An 18,792-nucleotide genomic window follows, 5' to 3' on the forward strand; every position below is an offset into this window, starting at 1 on the left:
AGATCTGAGGGTCTCGGAAAATAAATTAAACGACGTATCACAACTTTTTTTTTCCGCTCAAAAAAACCGCGTGCAACAGCCACAGCTGATGTTTCAGGGTTTTACGTTGTGACCGGGCCCGCAGAAAGCCTAGCGACCCCTAGCTGTGCCGGGGCCGGGACCCCCGCGCCGGGGCTGGCTAGCGGCGGAAGAGGCAGCGGGCGTCGAGGTGCTGCCTCCGCACGGCGCTGGTGCCGGCGCCGGCCCCGTCCCAGTACCTCTCAGCGGCAGCGTCGCCCTCCCTCAGCGGAGCCGGGCGCGCCGGAAGTGACGCGCCGCGAGACGCGCCGCGAGTCCATTGCCCCTCACCCTCCTCCTGAGCGGCCATGGGGACTCGCCGGCGGGGTGCGGAGCGGAGGGGGGCGCAGGGGGCGCGGGGGCGAGGCGGAGCGGATGCCCCCGGTCGGGCGGGCGCTGAGGCGGCAGTGCGGCGGGGGGCGGAGGAGAAGGCGGAATACGCGGTGGGGCAGGTGGCGGACAGCTTCGGGCCGGGCGCGGCGCCCGCCGCGCCGCTCGCGCGCCTCTTCAACGCCGCCGCCGCCCCGCCGGTGCTGGTGGCTGTGACGGGGGTAAGTGCCGCGCCGCGCCGCGCCGCGGGGGGCGGTAACGGTGGCGCTCCCGGTGGGGCGGTGGGTGCTCTGGCCGCAGGGGCCCGGTCAGTGCCGGTGCGGGGAGGGCTGTCGGTGGCAGCGGAGCGGTTCCTTCCCGCCTTTCGCGCTGTGGCGTCCCCGCGGGACTGGACGTGACATGAGGAGGGCGGGCGCAGCGGTGAGCAGCAGAGCCGGGTGTCCGAGCACCGCTCCTTGCGGCTCTTGGCTTCCGTTAGTGGAGCTGCGAATAGACGGCCACGTGTAAAATAATTGTGAGGCGTTTCTGGAATTTTGTTTTGTTTTCAAGTTAATTTTATTTATTTATTTATTTATTTAAAAGAAGAGTAAGAAAAGAAAGCGTACAGAAGAAGTGGAGAAGGCGTCAGAAGACCAGAGCTCATCTGTCATACAGGAACCTCCTATAAAAGCAAAGAAAGCCAGAAAGAAGGAACTTTCAAAAGCAGAGAAAAAATTGGAAAACAGGTGAGTAGGGCTTTTTAATCTTTCTACAAAGAGGTATCACCAACATTTAGATTAATCTTAAGATTATGGGTTCAGTGAATCAATAAAGTTCTGTTCTACTATTTGTCTTGAACCTTGTGTTTAAAAAGTTTATTTTTAAGAAGATTGTGAAAAATTTCTGTAGTTTGCCCCAGAAGGTAGTAAATACTTCTAGCTGCTTGAAGTTCTAGGTCCATGGAGTGCAAGTCCCCCGTTAGAGAGCTAACGGGCCTAGAGTTGTAGATGTGGACACAAAGTTCTCTCTGGCACAGCGTGGTGCTTTCTGGCTGTAGTTGGCTTTGTCCGGCAGAGCTGCAGAGGTGCAGGGGCGGCAACAGGGCACCAGGCAGAGGGAGTTGTCTTCAGCGTATTTGCCCTCTGCTATGACACACAACTACTCTGCCACAATGTCTGCTCCTGTAGACACCCAGGGTTGGACCAAGATGCTGTCAATGCCGGCAGGAAGCTAGTCTCTGTGCAGTGAAGTTTGGGTAATGAAGTTTGCTTGATTGCAGCTCTAGGCTAATACTGTGTCCCCTCTCTGGCACTGTGTGTTGTTGCATCTTCTGTGCCTGTGAAATTTCTGTTTTGGTGTCAGTAGCCTTCTAGAGACTTCTTCAGGTCTGCTTATTGTTCATGCTATTATGGCAAGTTTGGATAGACAGAGGTTTGTTAGCGTATGGATGGATGCCAAAGGATTGTCTGTGATGAGTGCCCTGGATACTGGGGAGAATTGAATCTCTCCTTACTTCAGTGTGCAAAGACTAACTTTTTCCCCTCTTCAATTTTAGAGGATATTAAATGATTTACTTCTGAATTCTTTCTTTATTGCACCTACTAAATAGTGAATGCAGTGTCCTGGGGGAAGCAAATAATTTCCCATGTTACAGGATGGTCATATGTGATTGTTTAACGCATAATAAGAAGAATAACATTTGAAATTTAGTGTTGAATATAATCTAAATATAAGTTAAAAAGGAGGCTTCAATTCTTTGACCTCGAGATTTGTTTTTTCCCCATCTATTATAATTTGCTTGTCTTTTTCTGGTAAGAGAGAGTGCTTTGGAGCGGGCAGATGAAGAGGAGGAGCAAAAACTGTTTCAAAACAAAGTGAAGAAAAAAAAAGCTGCTTCTCATGCCATCACCAAAAGTGTTGTTAATTCAGATACAGGCACCACTGTCAAACAACAAAAGAAAAAAAAGGTGGCTGATGAAACGGTAGACAGAAGAACAGTGTTTGTTGGAAACTTGCCGGTCAGCTGTACTGTTAAGGTATGTGAGTGGATTCTGGCAGCTAAAGGAATGAGAAGGATTACAACCATCCTTATTTTGAGGGGATGTGTCCAGCTGAGAAGTCACAAGTATTTGTGACTAAAGCTGGTTTTTGGGAAAGTAGGAAATAATGCTCATTATCAAAAACCATTAGAGGCAATCTCTTTTGGTGTACCAAGTTAGGCCTTTTACAGCAGTGGATGCAGTTGCTTTTTCTTTAGTAGAATTGGTTAGTTTCCTTTTCAACGAAAAGTGACTTAAGTGGGAACTACAATTACAAAGCTAGAAAGTGCTTCTAATTTTGAATGCAAATAATACTTCAGATTGTTGCATAAAATACGTTAAATTTATACTTTCTTCCATAGTAAGGGGTATGAATTCAGTTTTGGCAATCGGTAGAATAAGGAGCTGCCCCAGGAAACACCGAAACAGTTACAAATTACTTGTGTATTTTTAGTAGCCCTTTAACAGACCTTGTATAAGTAAAATGAAAATAGTGTAAGAACAATCTTACTAATAAATATTCAACAGTAATTGTTATTACCAGAATGCAAAAACATATTGAATATTTATAGTATCTTCTGTTTAGGTGCTGAAATCTCTTTTTAAAGAGTATGGACAAATAAAATCCATTCGATTCCGGTCTTTGGTAGGTTATTTCCTCTAATTATGTTTCTGATCTGAATTGGTTCAGAATGGGGTTTGGGTGGGTATTTTTTGCCATTAGAAAAATCCTTGGAGATTTTACCACAGAGGCAGCACAGATGCATCTTTCCATTCATCACATTTTACTCTTCCTGTAGCAGCAGTTGATACTATCAGAGCTATATTTTCTCTTTAAGAAGAATGGGTTTTTTTATTGCTTGTTTAGTTTAGGTATTACTTACCTGTTTTTAAATCATGGTAGCAAAGACACATTGATTGTAAATCAGTGTACTCTGTAAAACAGTTGAAGACAGCAGTCTTGGAACCCAAGAAATGCAACAGATTATGTCAAAGCAAGTTCTCTCATTCTGAGGTCGTTCTAGATTATTTCTAGGAATAGCCAGTTACATCATTCGCTCACTGTACTGGCCACTTTGCATTGGGTGGGAATGGTACCTGTTTGAATTTCTCTTTGTCTTCAAAAACAAATATTTGAGATAAATTGACAGTAGGCCCACTTCACTAAAGCTCTTTTTATGTTAAAGGTTCCAGCAGAAGACACTTTATCCAAGAAGTTAGCAGCAATAAAGTAGGTTCCTCTTGTGAATTTTGTGCTTTATTTTTCAAGGCAAAAATAATTTTAAAGTGTTCATTGTTGCGTATTTGGCTATATTAATTTTTTAATTTTGTGTTTCTTTGACTTTTGTAATTACCTTTGCGTGTATGTAAGTTTTCTTGACAAGTGAAAGACAATTATGTGCCTGGTATACTAGTAAGTAATTTTTTATCTTAGGTTCCTGTATTTTAGGAAGGAGGAAGATGCTAATAGTCTTTAATTCCTTTGGATATATTTACAAGTTGAGGAAGCTTGAGCAGGGTGCATATACAGGCTGTATAAGACGTACAGTGAGACTCCCTTGGACATAAGGGGTGAGCTTGGCCTTTAAAAGAAATGAAGTTGTTACTGCGCACTAAACAAGAGGAGGCATAAATGTGTTTAACAAGTGCTTGTGCACTGTACACCACCAGAATTATTTAAACAACATGTGTCTTTTTTCATGTTCCAGGCATAAGGTGCACCCTAATGCGAAGTTCGTTAATGCTTATGTTGTATTTAAGAACGAATGTGATGCCATTAAGGCTCTAAATGAGTAAGTCTCAATTTTGCTCCTCATTCCCTGTTGAAGAGGTAGATTTAGAGTGTTAAAAGATAAATTTAAACTACCTCCTCTCTTTTGCTTGAATCAGAATAAAATGTTTTTTCAAACTTAAAAGTAAATTTGCTTTTGGAATAATGCTATGCAGTGACATTGTAAATTAAGTAACATTCATTTAATTTTTAAAACTTTTTGCTTTTGGCTATAAAAGAAATGGAACAGAAATTGCTAGTGGATTTCACATCAGAGTTGACATTGCATCAAAAAGCAGTTCAGTAAGTAAGATATATGACTAGAAAACTCCTTTTCTGGGTTGTTTCTATTTTTTTCTGTAGCAAATAACTTACTGTCTTGTATCTCTTGTTTTCTTTAGCATGACAATAAACGATCTGTATTCTTGGGAAATCTGTCATATGGTAAGTCTAAAATGGGTAGTTATACATCATTACTTAACATTTATGGAATATGTTGACATTAGGGAGGGTTTTTCTAATTGATATTTAGGGTAGCATGTTTAGGTAGCTAAGTAGAAGTTTTATTTTTTAACTGAAACACCTAAAGGTGTTGTAAGTTTCTGTGAAGTTCTGCAGATTAATGGTTTCCTTTGTTGTAGCTAGAACTGCAAGCACTTTTAGCTCTTGTTGTCGCTTGGTGTTTTTTTTTAAATAAATGTCACTAAACTGCATAGGTCATCACTTTCTAAACTGTTAAACGCGTACTGGTACCTTTTTGTGAACTACTTCCGAATGATACACAGTGGTGGCTTCTCATTTTAATGCTGTCTGTGAGCCACAGGGTGAGTGACTCTGTCCAGGCAGCTGTTGGTAATTGGTTGTTACCCGTGTGGAGGTGCTTACTGGAAAGTTGAGGTCAGTGTTTGATGAATATTCAGCTGCTTCTGAGTAGACTGGAGAGTAGATGGAGGGATCGCCATCAAGTGTGGGCCATATGAGGGTATTAATGGAGTCAGAGTGCTTGGGATGAGCATCTTGCGTGGGGGTGGGGGTGTGGATGGGTAAATACACACGATGAAGGCATGCCCTGTGCCTACGGCCTGACACAGACCCAGTGTCGCATACTGCTGACAGTAATCACAGAATCACAGAATCACAGAATTATCAGAGTTGGAAGGGACCTCAAGAGATCATCTAGTCCAACTCTCCTGCTAAAGCAGGATTGCCTAGAGCACATTACTCAGGACTGCATCCAGGCGGGTCTTGAAAATCTCCAGGGAAGGGGACTCCACAACCTCCCTGGGCAGCCTGTTCCAGTGCTCTGTCACCCTCACCGTAAAGAACTGTTTCCGTGTATTTGAACGGAACTTCCTGTGTTCTAACTTGTGCCCATTGCCCCTCGTCCTGTCACTTGGAACCAATGAAAAGAGCCTGGCTCCATCCTTCTTCAACCCACCCTTTAGATACTTGTATGCCATAATAAGGTCTCCCCTCAGCCTTCTCTTCTCCAGGCTAAAGAGTCCCAGCTCTCTCAGCCTTTCCTCATAAGGGAGGTGCTCCAAGCCCTTAATCATCTTAGTTGCCCTTCGCTGGACTCGCTCCAGCAGTTCCCTGTCCCTCTTGAACTGGGGAGCCCAAAACTGGACACAGTATTCCAGTTGTGGCCTCACCAGTGCCGAGTAGAGGGGGAGAATGACCTCCCTCGACCTACTGGCCACACTCTTCCCTATGCAGCCCAGGATTCCATTGGCCTTTTTGGCGACAAGGGCACATTGCTGGGCCATGGATAATTTACTGTCTACCACAACCCCCAGATCCTTCTCCTCCAAGCTATCTCCCAGCAGGTCAGCCCCTAACCTGTACTGGTGCCTAGCATTCTTCCTCCCCAGGTGCAGGACCTTGCACTTGGTTTTGTTGAACCTCGTTAGGTTCTTCTCTGCCCAGCTCTCCAGCCTGTCCAGGTCACGCTGGATGGCAGCACAGCCCTCTGGGGTGTCAGCCACCCCACCCAGTTTGGTATCATCAGCAAACTTGCTGAGGATACACTCTGTCCCCTCATCCAGGTCATTAATGAATATATTAAACAAAATAGGACCGAGTATTGACCCCTGGGGGACACCACTGGTTACAGGCCTCCAACTAGACTCTGTGCCGCTGATCACAACCCTCTGAGTCCTGTCCCGCAGCCAACTCTCAATCCACCTCACTGTCACCTCATCTAGCCCATACTTCCTCAGCTTCCTAATGAGGATGTCATGGGAGACAGTGTCAAAAGCCTTGCTAAAGTCAAGGTAGATGACATCCACGACTTTCCCCTCATCCAGCCAACCAGTTATAACATCATAGAAAGCTATCAGATTGGTCAAGCACGATTTACCCTTGGTAAATCCATGTTGACCACTTCCAATAACTTCCTGTTCCTCAACGTGATTGGAGATGACATCCAGAATGAGTCGCTCCAATACCTTCCCAGGGACAGAGGTGAGACTAACCGGTCTGTAGTTCCCTGGGTCCTCCTTCTTGCCTTTTTTGAAGATTGGAGTGATGTCGGCCTTCCTCCAGTCCTCAGGCACCTCTCCTGTTCTCCATGACCGTTCAAAGACGATGGAGAGTGGTCTAGCAATAACATCCGCCAGCTCTCTCAGCACTCGCGGATGCATGCCATCAGGGCCCATAGACTTATGAATGTCCAGCTTGGCCAAGTGGTCTCTGACCCGGTCCTCCTCAACTGAGGGAAAATCTTCCACTCTCCAGACCTCCCCTTTTGCCTTCAGAGGGTGGGATTCATGAGGGACAGCTTTAGCAGTGAAGACCGAAGAAAAGAAGGCATTCAGTAACTCTGCCTTCTCTGCGTCCTCCACCACTAGGGCACCTGTCTCATTCACCAGCGGGCCTACATTTTCCCTAGTCTTCCTTTTTCTATTGATATATTCAAAGAACCTTTTCTTATTGTCTTTGACTGCAGTGGCCAAGCTGAGTTCTGATTGAGCTTTGGCCCTTCTCATTTTCCCCCTACATAGCTTTGTTATATCTTGATAATCCTCTTGATAATGCTGAAACAAATGGGCTTTAGACTTCGGCCTAAAACTTGACCCATCTGAAAATCTGGATATGTGACAAATTTGATTGTGGTGACATTAATAATGCCTGTTGTGTAAAGCGTGTGTCAGTACTGTGTGTTCCTCTGGGCATCATGCAGAAAAAACAGTTTGGACACTTGTAGTGCTCTGAAAATTACTTCATCGGCTTTAACCTTTCTCAGTACATCTAAGTCCCGTTGCTATAGTTAAACCTGTACTATTAAATTCAGCTTCCCCCCTCCCTTAGCACAGATATGATTATATCTGTGTAAAGGGATTTACCGTAACGTGAAGCATACCTATACAGAAAAGAGAATAACATGTATTTTTTTGATGGTACATCACACGTATCTGTTCATACAATCATGAGACTGACAAAGCCTCACACATCTGGCCATTATCAGGATAATTCTGTAGCAGCTGTGGTTGGAAACTGTAAATCCTTTCTCCCCCATTCAGCTAGAATTCAGGATTCGGTCAATGAGTACTAGACTTCAAGAACTGCCAGCTCAAGCTCATTATCATCAGTGTTAAGTATTAGAGATTCTGGCATAAGGAGGAGCTCCACTTAATTTCCACTATGTTCAAACCATAAGTGAAATTATTTGAAAAATTTATTTTGGTCTTTGCCTTCATTCTTCTTTGTGATTTTATGTTGTACTCTTCAAACCTAGGGAATCGGTAACTGTCAAAGTAAATAGCCTTTATAAAGTCTGCATTGTTAACTTGCTGGAATTTTCTGAACCACTGATATTTGTGTACCTATCTGTATTTATACATTTAAGTATATATGTTTGTGTACCTGAATTGGTAAATACAAAATATTTGGATTTGGGCTAGGCTTCTAAAGCTGTGTGTCTGACTGAAGAGGCATCTGTTTCACTGTGCTTGCCTGCAGACATCAGCGATGATGCTGTGCGAGAACACTTTTCTGTCTGTGGAGGTGTAGTAGCAGTGCGAATTGTGAGAGACAGACAGACTGGCTTGGGTAAAGGCTTCGGCTACGTTCTCTTTGAGGTACGTATGAATGGTGTGCTTCAGGACACTGGGAATTTTTCATAACCTGAATTGGGATTTGCTTTTATGGCCCTTTACATTTTAATTTCTTTTTTTAGTAATTTTTTATTATTTGTGTATGACATTAAATGGTAGTATTGTTGTGTATGTTAAAAGCAGCTTGGAAGACCAGTTCTGTGGAAGCAGATACAAAGAAAAGCTGTAAAACATTGGGGTGAAAGAAGTGAACTTTAAGGGAAAGACTTAGAGGAGGGACAGATGAGTTCACTTGGTATAACTGCAGCGTTCTCCCGTTTCTTACATGTCAAAATATGAGTGGAATTCTTTCCTGCAGCCTGTTTGCTTACTGGCTCTCCCTGTTTTGGGTTCAGTACAGCTTGCTTTCTCATGGCAGTTTCCCAGCCTCATCTTCCTTAGTTCGTTTCCTGCAGTCCAATACCCTTTTTTTCCCCCCAGTTTCTCCTTCATCTCTCTGCCTCTGTCTTTCATGTCTCAGGTAAGCTGTTTTATAGCCCATTTTCAAGTATCTGTGCCTCAATGTGTGGGCTACATGGGTGTGATGCTGTTTCTGAGCAGAGCAGAGGTGTTGTGTCATTTAATAAATAAGAGCGGTTTGAATGCTTTTTATTGTAAAATCTTGCTTACAAAAATTAAGTAAAGGTGTCTATTTATTTGAAAGCAAGCAACTGGAAGCAGTGCTGCTTTTAAACTGTGTGTCTGTTCCCGTAGGATACGGATGCTGTATATCTTGCTCTGAAACTCAATGACTCTCTTCTGGCGGGAAGAAAGATACGAGTGAAGCGGTGTGGAGAGAAGTGGAAAGCACCGCAGAAAAGTGCAGCTCAGCCCCATGCCCCTAAGGACAGAGCTGATACCACGCGAAAAACCAAGAGGTGCTCTAATGAGTCATTTGTTGGTGAAAAAGCAAACCCGTTAAAGAAGAGCACTAAACCAAAAAAACTAAAAACTGCTCCCAGAAATAAAGCTGGGAAAAGCAAACAACCGTTTGATAAAAATCAAACGTACAAAAGCGTTAGTTACTGTTACAAAGACTGACGTGTACAAGAGCTTTCCGCCATAAACGTTGTTTGCCAATTCAGCAGTAGTCCCTCTCCGGTGTTCAGCCCGCGGTGTTTGGCTTCTCCCGGCGGCGGGGGGAGGTGCCTGCCCGCACCCCGCCGCCCGCGCTCCCTGCCGCCTGGCGGGGGTGGATGCTGCGGTGGCCCAGGAGGAAGAACGTTCCTTGTGGAGTTGGGTGGAATGACTCAAAATGGCGACAGGACGGGCGGCTCGAGTGCAGGCTCGGTCGGCGATGACATGCACATCGTCACCTTGATAGTTTGGGTTGGGTTTTGAGACCGTTAAGCTTCTGTTTACAAGATTTCGGCCTCTCGGGCGACGAAGAGCCGGGGCGCGCGGCGGCTGAAGGTGCACGAGGAGCCGGGGAGGGCTGGGCCCGCCCGCGCATGCGCCCCGGGGGCGGCCGACCTGCCCGCCCGCAGGCACTGGAGGAGGCGCCCTCTGCCGCCGCTGGTTGATGACGCCAGCGGAAGCGCGGCGGGGTCCTTTCTGGCTGCCCGCTCGCCCCAAGGTGCCTGCGGAGCTCGGCGCCGGCCGCGCGGCGGGAGGGAGGGCGGGGGCGGGCGGGGGGCGGCGGCGCGGCGCGGCGGGACGGGACAGGACGGGAGCGCAGCGCACCTTCCCCTCGGCGCCGGGCACCATGATAGTGGGCAAGACCAGCGCCATCGCGGCGGGCCTCTGCGGGGCCCTTTTCATCGGTTACTGCATCTACTTCGACCGCAAGAGACGGAGCGACCCGAATTTCAAGAACCGGCTGCGGGAGCGTGAGTGTCCAGGCCGCCCTCTCCCCTTCCCGCCCCGTCCCAACCAACGGCCTTCCGCCAACGGCCGCCGCCGCCCCCTCCCCCTCCGGCCCGCGGCACGTGGCGCCTCCGCAGCGCCCTCCCGCTCCCGGGCCCGGCCGGCGCTCGGCCCCCGCCGCCTGCCCGCCCTCCGCCTCAGCCCGCCTTGCGGCGGGTAGCGGGCGGGAAGGGCGGCGGAGGGGCCGGGGGCGCTTGTGCGGGGCGGGCCCCGAGCCCCCCGGCTGCTTCTGGCCTCTCGTCGTCCCTTTACCTAAACCAGGGTACGGGTGGTCTTGTCGGACCGTGTTTTCTGCAATTTATGTAGTTACTGGGTAACTTGAGGTTTTCTCATCAGAAGCTTGGCTTGGAAATAATTCACCTCCCTCTCTTTTTAAATCTTGTTATCTTATACAGTCGGCCATGCTATTATCGCCACTGCATTTACATGGTGACGTTTATTTTTTTTTTATTTTGGAAGACCATTTGATAAGGAAACGCGGTCTCTTACAGGGAAGTTGTTGCTGTGATAGCGGCCCGCAGGTATTTTGTCTGCTGCATTCTTAACCCTCCTGGCAGCTCTGTTATTAGCTTCCAGGATAAGAATGAATGCCAGAGAAAACTGTTGATTCATCCAAAATGTAGAGCTCTTCTCCTGTGGCTCTTCATTATTTCACATCTTCAACATTTTTTAAATGTCTTGATTAGTGAAGGTTTTAAATACAACTCTTAAGTGCAAGTACTCAAGGTACTCAAATTCATCCGAAGTACTCAAATGAATCACGAGAAATAAGTTGATATCTCTTATGCTGGGTTCTTTTTAGCGTAGGAATATGTATAATATATATAGTATTCCTTTAATAACTAATCTGAAGATAAGAAATTACCATTAAGGTAAACTTTCCCAGCAAGTAAACATAATGTCATCATCAGTTTTGTGGATGGAAGAGTCAATAACTAGATAGGTCAAAACCGGATATTTACCTGATGATGTTTAAATGAAACTTGAATGCTTTGGTTCTGTCTTAATGGATTGAATTTCTTGAGTGACCAGTGTTGATGCTTAATAGTGTATCAATTCTGCTTTCCGTAAGCTCTTCCACAGCAAATTATGTCTTTTGAATACTTCATCTTCAGGCCCTTGCTCATGTATGTAGGATCTCGGATGCATGCTTCTTGTGTACCTTCCAAGTACTTTTTGCCCTGCAGTGCAAATCATTCAGAGGGAATTTTTAGTATACCAAACTGGTATGTGCTTGCCTTGCAGAAGCAAACTCAATTTGGGGCTGTATAGTCAGCCATGTTCTTTTTATGATGTTAAATATGTAGTAGAGAAAATACTGGATTGCATGAGATCTTTGCAGAAGCACTGAAAATTATTTTTGCATCCCATTGTTGTCATTATCTGAGCTTCTCCCAAGTGATGTTCTGAATAAACTTTAGACTTGCTCTGGTCAAGAATTAACATTTTCTTTTAATGGAAGAAGTCCATTGTGCTTTGATAGGTGATGGCTATTGTCATTTGGAGGACATGACTGTATGACTTTTGATCCTTGGACGTGATACACTGGTCTGCTTTTAGTTGTAAAGCTTTATTAAGGAATTTTTTTTATTATTATTTTAGTACTGTAACTGATTCTTTAGTATGGATGCTTCTGTAATGGTGCCAGTGATCTGATTATTACCGTGGTTTTACTGTTGGATAGTAAGCTGTAAAATATTTGACCAGAAAAGGTCCAATGCAGCAGTCAGTTGCAGTTCTTTAGATACACTGTTTCTTGGGCAACAGTAGGTGTATTTGATGAAAAACTTGTGGAAACCACCTTTACAGCAGATCTTTTCCACTAACATTTTTAGGATAAGATTGTTTTTCAGACTCTGTGATGCAGTGTCACCAAAATTTGGGAAGGACAGGAGATCTGACATGTCAGTAGATTACCTGTCATATTTGATCAAGCACATTGTCACAAATGAACAAGCAATTTTTTTTATTTTTTTTTTTTGGCCATCCCAGTTACATTGTACATCTCTTTGGGTTGTGTTAGGGCCAAAGTTTCCATTGCAAAAGCCCATCCTACAAACGAGGTGGCCAGATTCAGGTTTCAGGAAAAAAAAAAAAAAAAATTTCCTGAGAGGCTTGAAGAACTGCTGGACTTTGGTTTTTCAGATGTCTTAAGATTATTTATTTACCGGGTTTTCTTGGTGTGGGGTTTTTTGTTTGTTTGTTTGTTTGGATTTTTTTTAAGATTTTGATGTTGCCAGTTTGGGGACATGTCTATATTTAGTCTTGGGACCAAAAGATAGCACAGCTATAAACATCTGGAGCTGTTTAGCTTCCACAGCTGATAAGATTTTAGATGCATTTACTATTCATATTCTTGAATGTATCAAACAGAACTGCTCTGTATGCAAGTATAGACACTGACCTCTTTGTTCAGAGACAGCCAGAATTTCTGACCATGCTGAACTCCGCCTCAGAGCACCTTCTGCCTTGACAGCTGAGTGAGAGAAGAGCTGTAGGCAGACTTCACGGATGGGAGCTGAAGATTCAAACATCTCTTTGGTCGTTTGGCTCCTTTGCGGGACTGCTTGTGAAGCTTCTGGGGCAACTTGGGGATTTTTGCAACCCATGGCAGCACGTCAGGTTATCCAATGGTTCACATTTGAAATGTACAAGAGCTGTGCCTGAAGGACCTGCAAGTCATGTGCAGTTTGGGAGCTGCAGTTTGGCTTTCTGTTTTGGATGGATGCACGTGCATTTTTGTGTTAATTAAGATTCCTTCTATGAAAGATTACCCTTCACCTTTTTTAAGTGTGATGTCTTTAGAAGAGAGGGAAGGTTTTCATTTTCTTGGAGGTCCCTGAGGGAAAAAAAAAAATATGGGGGATTGTTTTGGGTTGTTTTGGGGTTTTTGGGGGTTCCCCCTCCTCCCCCTCTCCCCCTCCCCAAGTCATTGCTTTTTGCTGGTCGTATTACAAATTTAACTTTTGGCTGTTGTTGCAAAGATATTTTAAAACTAGTGTTACCAACCAGTACGGGAAGAATTCTTAAATATCCTTTAGAGCTATTTCTATTTTGTAATTGTCTTAGTGGACTTTTAGAGAGACCTGTAAAAATGCATTAAGAAGAAGAAGAAAAACTGCACAGTAATCAGACTTGAAAGATTCTGTAAATCAGTGTTCAGTTATAAAATCTTGGTGATTCTTCACATTCTTTTATTATTTTCAGGTTAAAGTATATAATTTCATATGTGTGTGATCAGTGGTCAAAAGCTTTTATTAAATAGTTGCAGTTACCAGCATGTCTTTTTATCTTTATCCCTGGATGCTTAACCTAGTGAGTGATACCCATTGTCATAATGTAGATGTCACAGTTATGCCAAGAAAACACAATTTTCTCCTGAAAATGATGTACAAATGTTAAGCTCTCACTCTTTTTACTTTTCAGTGATGTTTTCACTGAATTCACTACAGTTCCAATGTGGCTTATTTTGATAGTGAAACATTTCAGATACTAATTTTTTTTTCCATTTTTATTTCGTTTTTAAGATCTTCTGTATTGGCAAAACTGGTTTGCATAGTAGTGCAGTTTAAATTTTGTGCAAATTAATGCTTCAGAAAACTTGGAGTGAGCTAATTGAAGGCACCAACTTTCAAGGGATAAATTCTTCTTTAATACTGGAAACAACCACAATAATAAAATTATAGTATGCTACACAATAATAAAATTATAGTATGCTACATTTCTATTCAACACATTCTTCTGTATATGATGTTGTAAAATAAAGTACACAGGTCAGTAAGTTGTAGACATCAGGTGCTAAGGTTATTAAGGTATCATAGAAGGTAAAAGGGTGATCTGCGTAGTTAGAATGTGAACTACCTTTATAGAAAGAACACTTGATCTTGCCCATAAATTTCACGTTACGTTATCACCATTAGGAAATTGTATTCCTGAATGTCTTCATTAGGTGGACAGTTGCAAATTTTTAACTCATTAACAGTAAAACTACTAGTCATATTTTGAAGTATTTCCAGCTTGTAAATTGTCTCAAAAGAAAAATCAGGGTTCTGTGGCAGTTATCTTTGACAACGTAGGTGTTCACTGAGCAGACACTGAGGACAAGTAGTACAAGTACAGTTGTTTAACCACAAGCTGTACTTAAAAGTTGTATTGGTGTAACTATTTCAGTTGATGAACTAATGACTTAACAAAAATGATTCTTCTAAGGAAACCACCAGATTACTATAATTATTCTTTTGTGTATGAATAGGTGGTACTATTAAATATCTTTATACTTGCCTAATTGCATTAAAAGCAAGCTATATATCATTTTAATTACATTAGTTTTATTGGAGTGGTACAACTTCATGTTGCAGACCAACTTTATGCCTTTAGGTTGGGCAATTAAATCTGTAAATGTTTGTTCCATCTGTAAATATTTGCTTCCCTCAGATTTCAGAAATGTGTGCTTTAATATTGCTTTTGCTGTGGGATGATGAGATACTGCCCTCTATTTAACTAGTTTCCAAGCCTTTGCTATAAAACAGCTGGGAACGTACACTTCTGTACTGTGACTTGCTAAAGTTCCTGTTGGTAGTGCACTGTATAGTTCAAAATTAGCCTTGAATTGCAGGCAGTTCTTCTGTGGCTTATCATTGTTAGAAATCACGTAGAGAAATCCTGTGTTACTCTAGTACTCTTTCCATCTTCATGCCTGTAGTGCATGAGGTGTGCTCTGCTGCAGGCCCCGTACAGTTGGTGTTTACCATAGCCAGCAGGAGAAGAATTGCCATTTTGAGTTGGTATGCTACTGCCAGCCCTCGTTAGAGCTTTAGATGATATTCTGTTGCAGAGAGTATGTTCAGTCTTCAATATTTAGAATATATTACCGGTTTCTTATTTTGAAAATTACTTTGATTTGTTTATAGTTTCAAACTGAAGGCTGTTTTAATTGCAAATTAAAAATGTAAGATGTTTTTATTCTTACAGGAAGGAAGAAACAGAAGCTTGCCAAAGAGAGAGCAGGGCTTTCCAAGGTAATACTGTGTTCGATAATGCAGTGCCATTATGAAAGATGTTTCATTTGTATTATTTGTAAGATCTGTTTAAGCATCTATTTTGGTTCCAACATTACAAACACTTCTGCAAACATGCAGTCTTTAGTTTTCTTTTTTAATGCTCACAGATCACCATATGAAATGGTTGTTCCATTTTTGTGTTAGATAGAGGCCTTGTACAAGAAAGTACATTTACTGTGTGACTTGGTAGTGTTTTCCTCTTTGTAGTATGTGCAAGGACTTTTCAGACTTAAAAAGTCATTGATGGGATACACCTATCACTGAACATGATACTTTTCTTGCTATAAGTATTTGATTTGTCTTCCCTTATCAGCAATGGATCCTGGAAGAAAAGATAGATTTATTTTAAACAATTGTAACAAATATAGTTGTGATAAACATAACACACCTTAGAATTTATATTTGCTACAAAATTGTGTACGTAAAATGAGTAGAGGTATTTGAGGCTCTCTCTCTCTCTCTCTCCAGATTTGTGATGCAATCATATGAGACCCGAGTCTGATTTTCAAATCATTCTGTGTACACTTAATTTAGTGGTGACGATTATTTTTTGCTGGTTTCGGTATAACAGTATGGTTGTGTGTGTGTTTTATTTCAGTTGAGAATGTTATCTGTTAACTTGTTTATTAACTGGTCTTTAAGGGCCTACTTCAATTTCACTGTGTGTGTTATAGTTGCCTGACTTGAAAGATGCTGAAGCAGTTCAGAAGTTTTTCCTTGAGGAGATTCAGCTTGGCGAGGAACTACTAGCTCAAGGTAATAGCATGATTATTTTTTTTTTTTTAAGGGTAAGGGGTAAAATAATTTTTCTTTACCTTTGCTAGAAGATTATTTTTATATACTAATATCTTTTGGGGAGTCAAATTCACCTAGGAAGATCTGTTTACTTGTTTCTAACTGTCTGTGTTCAGAAGATCCAGCAAGGGAGAAGGAAAGAAAAGTGTGGATTGATTCTCAGTAACTTAATCCACTGTTAAAGGATGCTTTATGTAAGTACTTTACAGTGTGGAAGAAGGTTGATTTCAAAACGGTATGATTTCTCATACAGGTGAATATGAGAAAGGTGTTGATCACTTGACCAATGCCATTGCTGTATGTGGACAGCCGCAGCAGCTCCTACAAGTTCTACAGCAGACACTTCCACCACCAGTGTTTCAAATGCTTCTAACTAAGCTCCCTACAATAAGCCAGGTATGTGAAACATTCCCTGTTGTTTTGGTTTAAAAATTCTTGAACTACTTCTCTTATCCACTACATCAGTCCTGAGTATTGGTTTTTGTAACGTGTTTTTGTATATGTTCCATTAGATTAAAAGAAGCTTTTTTTCACTGGAAACATTAAAAAGTCTATATGAAAAATACCATGTAGCATTAATAGCAAACAGGGTAAAATAGAAATATAAAACTTCTCTCACGCGTGGGGTATGCTAAGCTCGGAGACATCTCACTGCAGGTCTGATACTATAAGTGGGTCCACTGTTTCCCAAGTACATGTTGGGGGATCAGAAAAGTGGTAACTTTCTTGCACTGGGTCTTGAGTTTTATTTTGTTTTAATTATATTACTGTAAGTGTCTCTAAGTGCTATAAAAGCCCATTAGGATTAATATGTTGCTTTTGCTAGCCTGTTGCTTCTGGGCCAGCAATAAACACAAAACGTGAACTAGCATCAGAACACACGACAGTTTTGGAAGCTTGGGGATTTCCCTGATCATAAAAGTGTTTGTAGCTCTGTGTATAAAATGCCCTCCTTTTTTAGCCTGAGTACTGTGCAGGTAACATCGGTAATATGCTAGCAGGTGAGTCTATTGTAAAATAAATAATATGTTTTATATTCTTGGAAACGCAAGGGTGCTCCCCAATGGTATTACCTCACATAAAGCAGAGACTCAGTGCTGTGCATCAGTGAGCTCTCTTTGCAACTTGGGTTTCGGTTTAAAATCCATAAGCTTTTTAAGTAAAAGCACTAAGAAGTGTCAGGTACACAAGCTGTAAAGGTCTGGGGAAACAACAGACCAAAAATGTTTCCGTAGAGGACAGTGCCCAAAACCACACAGAGGTCATCACTTGAGGCTGATAGGATATTGTTTATCTGACTTTGCCTGTTAGGCATTGCACAGTACGTAAGCTTTTGAAGTCAGTTCCACAGAAATTATGTTGAACAGATTACCATTTTTAACATTAATCAGTTTGCTCAGTAATTACACTGCTTAATGTTCAGTGTAAAATTACATTGCTTGATAATCAGTTGCCTACTGTCAATTTTATGTAATTGTGAATGAGTTTTTCTCCTTCTTACAGAGAATTGTAAGTGCACAGTGCTTGGCTGAAGATGATGTTGAATGAGGTCACACCACAACAGGGGGGGAAAATGTTTTCTTACCCCAGAAGATGAGCATCAGTAGGGGGATAAAGGGGCAAACATAGTAGTTAATGGACTGTGTACCACATCGGGTTCTACCAGAGTTAAAATTAACTTTGTGTAGGTGGGTTTCGCAGGATTTTATTTATTATCCCAGTGAAAAGTGTATTTTGATAAGAATTCATTTTATAAATACACTGTGTTGAGTTATCAAAGTATCACTAACTTCATTATTATTAAAATATGCAGTTGTAATGTTGTACATATAAAGACATAAACGACGACCTATTAAAAGCCCAATGCTCATTTTTGAAAAAACAAAGTTATGGCAATAAAGATTTATCTGCACTTGTGTGTCCCTACAGTACTACTTTAAATTTCAGAATATTTGGGTGTCAGAGCAAATGATCTAAAAATGACTTAACATTAAAATTTATTTTTAATGTTATGGCTGGTCTTCCAATGCTTTTAATTAAGTTTAAAACCTTGTGTCATTTCCTGAGAAAATAGATGTGATCGTTTAAACAGTAACTGATCACCTTAGAAAGAGATGCAGATCAGAATGGTAATAGATGAATGGCTGTAGAAAGAATGACAAATCCATTTCTGTCAGGAACAATAACATCTAAAGTGATGCAAGTCAAAACTGTGTCTGTCAAAAATGAAAGCTCTGTTAATGCAGGTGTCTGAAATAAAGCTGTTTGGAATAGAACCTGGGACAGATTGTAAGAAGACAAAGGTGTGTTTTTTGGAAAGCTTGAAACCTTTTTGCAAGATAGGCAGTTAGTATTTCAGTGTCTAGTCTTCAAGACCATAGAAAATGGTTGTTAACAGTCTTTTGGCATTTGCCTTAAAAATAATTGCGCTGATAAGGTAAGACAATGATATTCCCAGGCTAAACTAGCTAAAGCTAATGGAATTGGAAAGATGTAAAATTTCGGTATGGTGTGATCTTGTAAACAAGAATTTAGGTAAGTTTTCCTTTGCCAGTGAAAAGGAGGCAAGTAATGTACAGGCTCAAATGAGTAGCAGAAGCATGTTTCTAAAAGCAAGTTTTCCATGGACAGGATGTTCTAAATGTCACACCAGATTGGCTTCTACTGTTCTGGTTTTGTGCTATCACCACTCAGGTGGCAGAAGAAACAATTAAAAATGTAGCTTTGTATTTTTGGTGTGGTGACTTGTTTTAACTTAAGGAGAAGAAAGGAGGAGAATAATTTGAAGTGTCTGTCTTTCA

At 42.2% G+C, this 18,792-nt stretch overlaps 2 protein-coding genes across 2 annotated transcripts; both read left to right on the plus strand.

Moving 5' to 3' along the window:
* Nucleotides 1-365: 365 nt before the first annotated feature.
* Nucleotides 366-9,365, plus strand: RBM34 (RNA binding motif protein 34; the record flags this gene model as incomplete). Its single annotated transcript, XM_082480702.1, has 10 exons — nucleotides 366-608; nucleotides 970-1,112; nucleotides 2,183-2,402; nucleotides 2,992-3,051; nucleotides 3,593-3,636; nucleotides 4,115-4,198; nucleotides 4,416-4,479; nucleotides 4,578-4,620; nucleotides 8,137-8,255; nucleotides 8,985-9,365. The coding sequence occupies 10 exons, from the start codon at nucleotides 366-368 to the stop codon at nucleotides 9,309-9,311; spliced, it is 1,347 nt and encodes a 448-aa protein (XP_082336828.1). The 3' UTR covers nucleotides 9,312-9,365.
* A 538-nt stretch (nucleotides 9,366-9,903) lies between these two features.
* On the plus strand, nucleotides 9,904-17,903 carry TOMM20 (translocase of outer mitochondrial membrane 20). The gene is made up of 5 exons (XM_082481907.1): nucleotides 9,904-10,099; nucleotides 15,108-15,154; nucleotides 15,871-15,952; nucleotides 16,245-16,387; nucleotides 17,495-17,903. Exons 1-5 carry the CDS (start codon nucleotides 9,976-9,978, stop codon nucleotides 17,537-17,539), a joined length of 441 nt encoding a protein of 146 aa, XP_082338033.1. The 5' UTR covers nucleotides 9,904-9,975; the 3' UTR covers nucleotides 17,540-17,903.
* Nucleotides 17,904-18,792: the final 889 nt, after the last annotated feature.

Source organism: Vanellus vanellus (genome assembly GCF_965231255.1).
Source record: "Vanellus vanellus genome assembly, chromosome: 3".
In the NCBI taxonomy this organism is placed as follows: Eukaryota; Metazoa; Chordata; class Aves; order Charadriiformes; family Charadriidae; genus Vanellus; species Vanellus vanellus.

What these genes read in the sequence shown, in the direction of transcription:
- TOMM20 (XM_082481907.1), top strand. Translation starts at nt 9,976, where the DNA reads ATGATAGTGGGCAAGACCAGCGCCATCGCGGCGGGCCTCTGCGGGGCC. An exon ending in AGAGAGCAGGGCTTTCCAAG is followed by an intron (nt 15,155 to 15,870) that starts GTAATACTGTGT and finishes TGTGTGTTATAG; the next exon opens with TTGCCTGACTTGAAAGATGC. An exon ending in CGAGGAACTACTAGCTCAAG is followed by an intron (nt 15,953 to 16,244) that starts GTAATAGCATGA and finishes TTTCTCATACAG; the next exon opens with GTGAATATGAGAAAGGTGTT.